At 36.4% G+C, this 8,706-nt stretch overlaps 1 protein-coding gene across 2 annotated transcripts in view; it reads right to left on the minus strand.

The window, feature by feature from the left end:
* Window positions 1-1,328: 1,328 nt before the first annotated feature.
* Window positions 1,329-8,706, minus strand: part of LOC121386613 (E3 ubiquitin-protein ligase TRIM56-like) — a 17,153-nt gene continuing 9,775 nt past the window's right edge. For both annotated transcript variants that reach the window (XM_041517570.1, XM_041517569.1), the window contains 2 exons: window positions 3,576-3,644; window positions 1,329-2,205 (listed from right to left, as the gene is read on the minus strand). In XM_041517570.1, coding sequence (XP_041373504.1) covers window positions 1,553-2,205; window positions 3,576-3,644 — 722 coding nt within the window. In that variant the 3' untranslated portion in view covers window positions 1,329-1,552. The remainder of the gene's footprint in view (window positions 2,206-3,575; window positions 3,645-8,706) is intronic.

Below are 8,706 nucleotides of genomic sequence, written 5' to 3' on the forward strand. Positions count from 1 at the left end.
AGCGAGCGCTTGACCAGTTGGCTACGTCTTTCCCACCACTACCCCCACCTCGTCCCACCCCTCACGAAATGTATTACAGCGGAAAAATTTGATTCGTACTTTGTAATAAGAAATGAAATGTTCACTGTACAACAACAACAACAACAACATGAACAACATAAACAACCAAAATTCAACCAAAATTATAATGTTTTACAAAGGTAAATATTGAAGAAAAAACAACCACACACATGATTTTATACCATGCAAGATTTAACATTTATAACACGTAGAAGCTGAACAGAAATAATCAATTCGGAAGTAAAGTTCAGACGAGCAGCAAAAAATATTGTTGCTCCCCTAGATTAAAGAGGGGAGTGATTAGTTGCTCCCCTAACTTAGATTTTGGGGAACCAATTAAAATATTAACATATAGAGCATTGGTATTTAATTATTTTGTATCACTATTTCTTTATTCACCTGCTCGGGGGAGCTAACAGTTGTTATCTTCGGCCTAATCTCAGTAGAGAGATGGGGAGCAGAGTCACAGTTCCCCTTTAAAAGCGATGTATGAAGTTAATCCAATTACGTAGCAATAGAAAAACAAAAACTGAATACAAAAATTTATTTTATTGTAAATGTGAAAATATAAATATGTTTAACAGTGTCTCTCTCTCTCTCTCTCTCTCTCTCTCTCTCTCTCTCTCCAACTTCAATACCTGTTTTGTTCTGGTAGCATTAAATTAGTCGTGAAAGCCTCCTGTACATTATATGAACATTTATGAAAATCACAATGCTCTATGTATGTTGTATTTCTGCATATGTATCTCTAAAAGAGCAATTCAAAATTGGTACAAGAAATATTTCACTATCAAAATAACATACATATAAATAATATACTTCTATTGAGAAAAATAAATAAGGGGTGACTTTGTTTTTAAGACCATATATCAGTCACCTTTAACACCGTAATGTCTGTATAAAGTACAATCTGGGATTCAATGTCAGTAACACAGTTAACTTGATGACACTGTGGATGAAGGTTCTCGTAGTAGTCTCCCCTTTCAGTTAGTGTTGGTATAATCTCTTATTTTTTACACACCCGCCCCGTTGAAGCTTTCAAATTAGTGTTTTACAGTTAAAGGGACATTCCTGAGTTTGCTGCATTGTAAGATGTTTCCGACTAATAACATATGTCTACGATTTAACTTACATATTAAATATATTTTCTTGTTTAGAATATCAGTGTCTGTATATTAAATGTATTTCTGGTCGTCTTAATATTTGTAAGAAGCTAAATCTGGATTTTGTCTTCAAATAATTTTGTATTTTAGGAAATAAAATGAAATTTAAGCTACTACACATATTAGAACGATCAGAAACACGTTTAGTATACAGTCACTAATATTTTATGCAGAAAAATATAGTTGATATGCAATTACAATCATTAAACAGTTTCCATTAGTCACAACTTCCCATTAGCTCGTTTAAACTCGCCCTGGGTGGGAGTCGGCATCGGGTTCCACAGGTTTGAATTGTATTGACTCAGGTCTCACGACTCTCCCATTATGATTTATTTCACTAAACTCGAGAGCAGGACCAACAGTTCACGGTTCACTGAGAGATCCGTGCCAGATGTTACTCTCACTTTAACATCGAAATATTCAGGAAAATAACCACCAAACATCGGCATCAGCGGCCGCGACACGTCGATGTTTGAAATGGAGTGTACAACTGTGTTTTCGTCAACACGGATAATGTGGAGAGTGGCGTTGTCGATGTCTACCAACAGCCCGAGTCTGACTTCGAGTAGTGAGTTAGTTTTGAATTCTGTCACAGGAATACAGCACAGCTGCTTTCCACGAGAACAAGGACGTAAACAGATACTGTTGTGAGTTTTACAGCTGGCCACCATAACACCCCTCGCATGTTTGTTATTTATAATCGCTGTTGTATCTTTACAGTGCTCGTCCAGACAAAGACCAACGTCTGCTATCAGTGTATGTAATTCAGCCGATTCACGCACCATGCAGTCGACTTCCGTCCCCCAGAACGCACATCCAGACGTCGGGACATGCGTCCTGGCTTTGACTCCAAGGAAACACTGAAGACCGGAAGTCTGGTCAGTATGTTTTACTTCTGAAGGTTTGTTGACCAGAATTCCAGATTCGTTAATATTACACGACTTCCGGTTCATCTTTTGTGGGTCATACTCTATATTTGGCACTGTGAAAAAGAAATTAAATAAGAAAAATGTAAATATAGAAATATTTGTTATTTATAAGCACAGTGTTACTATTTACGGAAATAATGAATATTTATAACAATAATACATGTATAATATTGCATGTCAGATTTAATTATACTTATCAGAACACAATTATAATTGTATCGATATCTAAAGACGTTAATTTGTGGCCATTTGCTAGTGTAGTGAGTTACCTTTTAAATCGGTGTTACCTACATCTCGTATGACGTGTGTGTTACCTACGTCTCGTATGACGTGTATTACCTGGCCGTGTATTACCTGGCCGTGACATACTGTATGAAACAAAAAAGTTTGTTTTGTTTAACGACAGCACTAGAGCACATTGATTTATTAATCATCGGCTATTGGATATCAAACATATGGTCATTTTCACACAGTCATAGAGATGAAACCCGCTACATTTGTCCATCAGTAACAATGGATCTTTTATATGCACCATCCCACAGACAGGATATCACATACCACGGCCTTTGATATACCGGTCGTGGTGCACTGGCTGGAACGGGAAATAACCCAATAGGCCCACCAGCGTGGATCGATCCTAGACTGACCGCGCACCAAGTGAGCATTTACTCTATGAAAAGTCATCCCACTTTTTATTAAGTCATCTATCAAAATAGCAGGTAAAACTTAGTTTCGTTCATCTACACAAGTGGAGAACATTGATTAATTAATCATCGGCTATTGGATGTGAAACATTTGATAATTCTGACACTCGCAACATTTTTACTAATGCAGCAAGGGATATTTTATATGCACTTTCCAACTTACCACGCCCTTTAAGCAGTTGTGGTACACTGATTGGAATGAGAAAAGCCCACTCGTTTGAATGAATCCACCGATGTGGCTCGATGCTGCGACTCAAGCATCTCAAGCGAGCACTCAAGCGACTGAGCAAAATCCTGTCCCACATAGCAGGTAATGCAGACATGCGATAACACTCACCCAGACACGCCAGAAACGGGTACACATTGGGGGGGGGGGGGGGTTTCTAGGGGGTTCGGGGGTATGCTCACTCAATAAAATTTTGAAAACTAGTTGTTCTGAAATGCAATTCCATACATTCTACAAGTAAAATGTGTCTCTGCCTTATAATTATTTTACCAATACTATTTTTTATTCAGAATTATTGGGAATGAGGTGGGTGGGGCTAGAACCCCGCCATGCTTCTCAGTTAAGTTAGATCGACTCATGGAGAAATTCAGATAAACAAATCACATCTGGTTTCAGTTAGACAGGAAGTATACGTTCTGTTATCCATGTTTACTCAATCCAATACCTAAATAAAGTGTCCATGTTTGTATAGGTACACGTGGACGTTACTTACAGAGAAGTGTTCTGTACTGTTCTGACTGTCCATCAACAGGGAAGAGGATTCGTTTCATCACATCCTCGTCTGAAACAAATATAGAAGTATAGGTGAGACTGGTCTAACGGACACCTGTATATAATGGTCACCTCTCCATAACGGCCACCATAAACCCCGCCAAATGCATTTCCCTCTTTAGTTTACCTGTATATAACAGCCACCCACATGTTCAATACGGCCACTATATTTTGACTAAAATGAATGGTTGAACCTGCATGACATGTCATGTCATAGGGTTTTACGTGCACATTCAGAACAAGCTGTTGTAGCGCACGCCTGTCGTGGCCACAAGATCAGGCCTTGGCCGGCTCCTCCGTCCATGACAGGAAAGATGGGGGAGGGAAGAGGAGGGACCGTCTGCACTGGCAGGTGCAAGGGGAGCACCAGCAGCCCGATCAAATCGGTAGCAGGCGGGTGATAAACCTGCTATAACGGCCACAAAATATATTGACCCCATGTAATTTTGTCCAATGGGCAGTTGAACTTGTCGTAATGGTCACAAGATATGGGCATATTTCAAAATACTAGTTTTGGTGTCTGATAACATAACCAAGAAACATGTTTGAATTCTTGATTAACTAACTTACTTCTTTGATTAACTTTTTGTCTTCTGTAGACACTTTAGTTTCGCTGTCGGATGGAAATTAGATTTTGGTGTCGGATAATTGTAATGAATACGTTTGCCACACCTAGATATACATTTCAAAGTGCTTTCTTCATTATTATACTTCATTAAGAAATGTCAGTCATGACTCTTAGAGCGGCATTCCTGACTTTACAGACATTTAAACTTCCCTCTGGCTAACAAGGCTTTTAATTAATGAAATTGACAATTAATTATATTTTCATCTTCAGAATATTAATGTTTGTACACCATGAGTTTCTTGTATTCCTAATGTTAATAGTAGCTTAAACCAGATTTTTTCTTAACATCTAGGAAATTATTCAGGGCAAAATCTAGTTTGAATGGCTAACTTGAAATTGTGAATCTGGTGTTGACTCTTTTTGAAATATGCCCACATATACATGTATTCGCCACAATATATAGTAACTGATTTACTCAACACTGAAATGCTTGTCCGATATAACACATAACAATTGGCGGCAGTCTGCCACTATGTTTGTTCAGCCATTACACAATGACAATGTTGCTCTTTTCTCACTTGCAACCTTCGGCATCCTGTGGATCAATTTAGTAGGTAACATAATGCAGTGAAAAGCAATCAAAGATAAATTACTTTTCAAAATCTGAATAGCAGAGTGATTTTCAACAAAAAGTGTTAAATTTATGCTTTGAATAATATTTTTATGTGGTAAAAATATTTATATTTCCTCACTTATGTTACATTTTAGTGACGACTGATAACACATTTATGCATTCCACTTTAGAAATTGTTTTCATAGTAAACTATTCCGTGTGTTCCTATTTACTTGTATAACACATCCACCTGTCTACACGGTCACACTGGCCAGGTACCTTGCGTGACTGTTATATACAAGTTACATTGTGTGTGTGTGTGTGTGTGTGTGTGTGTGCGTGTGCGTGTGTGTGTGCGTGTGTGCGTTCGTGCGTATATGTGTGTGTACACCTGCAAACTAGTGTTGACCATGTGATTTATACTTTGCAAGCAATTGTGGCCATTTCATAGAATCAAAACAATGGAATTTATACCTTGTGTTTAGAAGATAATTAAAAAGACTGACAGGATCACATCAGCATTTAATGTATTCTGTTGATAGACAGAAACCACCAAGAATATGTAATTAACTATGGAGCTGGGATATATATATATATATATGTGTGTGTATGTGTGTGTGTGTGTGTGTGTGTGTGTGTGTGTGTGTGTGTGTGTGTGGTCCTTGCCAGTTATCATAAAAATAGCAAGTTTAATAACAGAAATCATCATTTAATAATGTATTGGTTTTGTCTTAATCAATATTAACAAATATCAAATTCTATACCTGAGTTGTTATTGTTGAAAATAATTCCATTCCATATTGCACCAGTTTTCTTGATAATTTTCTCTATTTGCTTGAACGTGTCATCGACGGTAACCTCTTGTATAGCAATATCAACTAGTTCCGGACATTCCATCATAGAGTGAAGCTTGTCTTCAAGGGTCGGAGCCATTTCTATAAAGTCTGCAGCTCTTGCGAATTGCAGAGCTTGCCGACAGTGCAGAACATGGTCCGCCTTGAGGACTTCTGACTGTTCGACCAACTTCATCTGCTCGTTTCTGTTAGTTTTTTGTTTGTCTATGTTTGAAATGACATCTTCTTTCATCTGTTTTCTTTTGTCAGACAACTTCTGAATAATCTCTTCATAGGAATCATCAATATGTTTTAGACTATTTTCTTTCATCGCATCTAGAGTTGCATTTTGCTTAGAAAGTCTTGATTTATACTGATGTGCTCTTGTTGATGATCTTTGTACATTTCTAAGTGTTCTTTTCATGTGGTCTATCTTTGTTTCATATACATCTTTGAGATCCAATATCTCATGGTCTCTATGAGAGACATGAACACACGATGAACAGATATCAGTTGCACAAGCCTTGCAGTATAGATCTACATTCATGTTGTGTTTTTTGCAAGTATCTGTCTGGTGAAAAAAATCATCATGAGGCATATTAACCAAATCTAAAATTAGGATGATCTTGTGATCTTTTGACACTGCAAACTTTTTATGATATGTTGCGCATCCATCGCACATGAATTCTCGACAGTCCAAACAACGCATGGTTGCCCTTGAACTGTCAGGACATTCATGGCACATAATTTCATCAACTTTGTTTTTCATTGTAAGATATTCAACTAAATTCCTCAGTACCTTGTTTTGTGGAAATGTTTCTGCTATGTTGTTTTGAACACGCCAAACCTTCCGACAGTTGGGACATCGTACTCCAGTCGGTGACTTCTCCAAAATCGACTCCAGACATTGGCAGCAGAAGTTGTGGAAGCAAGGTAAGATACGTGGAGATTTGTCCTGATCGTCGAAATAATCAAAACAAATCTCACACGTGACGAACTTGTCTTGTATCTCAAGAAGTGGAACAACGCTGCTTTCAGCCATCTTGGTTCGAGTTCGTTAATCACCTGAATGGTAAAATGAATAAGTTGATCTCACCTAGGTGTATAGCTGTTTTATATTTTAACAGCTGGATGTTCCGTCCGTACCTGAAATAAAACGTAACTGATATAATAATTATGGGCCATTCTCCCTATTTTGCGAAAAGTCGATGTGCAATTAAAATAATAATAAAATAAGAACTATTTGTGTTGACTTCTATTCATGTTTTCCAACAAAGTTAGTATACATTTTATATTTGTAACAGATTACTACAGAGTAGTCGATGACATATATATAATCTGCATAATTATGTAATTTCTAATGTGCTGGCACCCTGCGTAAATTGTGACATCCCCAAGATACATAGTGAAAAGAAAGAAAAAACAGAAAACATCTGCTCCAAGTATTCACAAAATTAGCAGCCAATTCTTCGCCTTTAAAGGTTTATTGGTAGAAGTGAGCTGTTGGTCAAGCTCTATAGATTTTCTAATAAAATTAATATTTATTTTATTGTATTGTTTTATGTAGTTGAAGGTATAATCTTCATATTTCAAAACAAACATTAAGTAATTAAAACATTTGGTGTGAAACCGCCAACTTTAACAACTTTGATTAAGCATCGGTCCAACCGGAGGGGGTTATAGGTTTCATCTCTGTATTTCTGTCGTTCCGTCTGTCCGTCCGTCCGTCTGTCCCACATAAAGTTTTCTGGATGTTTTTTTGTCTTCACAATTCCTCGAGATATTGAGCTGAACTGTTGTATATAATTTTATCATATACCATTACATATCAAGTTTGACTTTCATGACGATTTACACATTTTGACTGAATTGTGATCCTTGAACTTAGTATAAGGAAATTAGTTTTCCGGACTCCTCGCCCACTCCACCAATGCCTCAATATATTTAGCTGATATTGTGCGTATAGCTTTATAGTGTACCATAACATGACGTTCTTTATGACAGAGATATGGCCCTTGAATTTAGGAAATACGACAATTCGTTTTACAATTCGTCAATATATTGAGCTGAAGTTTTGTATATAGCTTTACCATATACTATTATGACTTTCATAATGATTTACCCATTTTGATAGAGTTATTGCACTTGAACTGGGGAGATTTTTTTGCAATGCCTCATATATTCAGCTGAAATTTTGTGTGTAGCTTTACAGATCAACTTTGACTTTCATGACGATTTACCTATGTTTTACAATGCCTCAATATATTCAGGTGAAATTTTGTGTATATCTTTATCATGTGCTATTACAGATCAAGTTTGACTTTCGTGACGATTTACCTATGTTTTACAATGCCTCAATATATTGAGGTGAAATTTTGTGTATATCTTTATCATGTGCTATTACAGATCAAGTTTGACTTTCGTGACAATTTACCTATGTTTTACAATGCCTCAATATATTGAGGTGAAATTTTGTGTATATCTTTATCATGTGCTATTACAGATCAAGTTTGACTTTCGTGACGATTTACCTATGTTTTACAATGCCTCAATATATTGAGGTGAAATTTTGTGTATATCTTTATCATGTGCTATTACAGATCAAGTTTGACTTTCGTGACAATTTACCTATGTTTTACAATGCCTCAATATATTGAGGTGAAATTTTGTGTATATCTTTATCATGTGCTATTACAGATCAAGTTTGACTTTCGTGACAATTTACCTATGTTTTGCAATGCCTCAATATATTGAGCTGAAATTTTGTGTATATCTTTATCATGTGCTATTACAGATCAAGTTTGACTTTCATGACGATTTACCTATGTTTTACAATGCCTCAATATATTGAGGTGAAATTTTGTGTATATCTTTATCATGTGCTATTACAGATCAAGTTTGACTTTTGTGACAATTTACCTATGTTTTACAATGCCTCAATATATTGAGGTGAAATTTTGTGTATATCTTTATCATGTGCTATTACAGATCAAGTTTGACTGTTATGACAATTTACCCATTTTTGCAGAGTTTTAGCCCTTGAACTTAGGAGATACAA

This window comes from Gigantopelta aegis, chromosome 12 (assembly GCF_016097555.1).
Source record: "Gigantopelta aegis isolate Gae_Host chromosome 12, Gae_host_genome, whole genome shotgun sequence".
Lineage (NCBI taxonomy): Eukaryota > Metazoa > Mollusca > Gastropoda > Neomphalida > Peltospiridae > Gigantopelta > Gigantopelta aegis.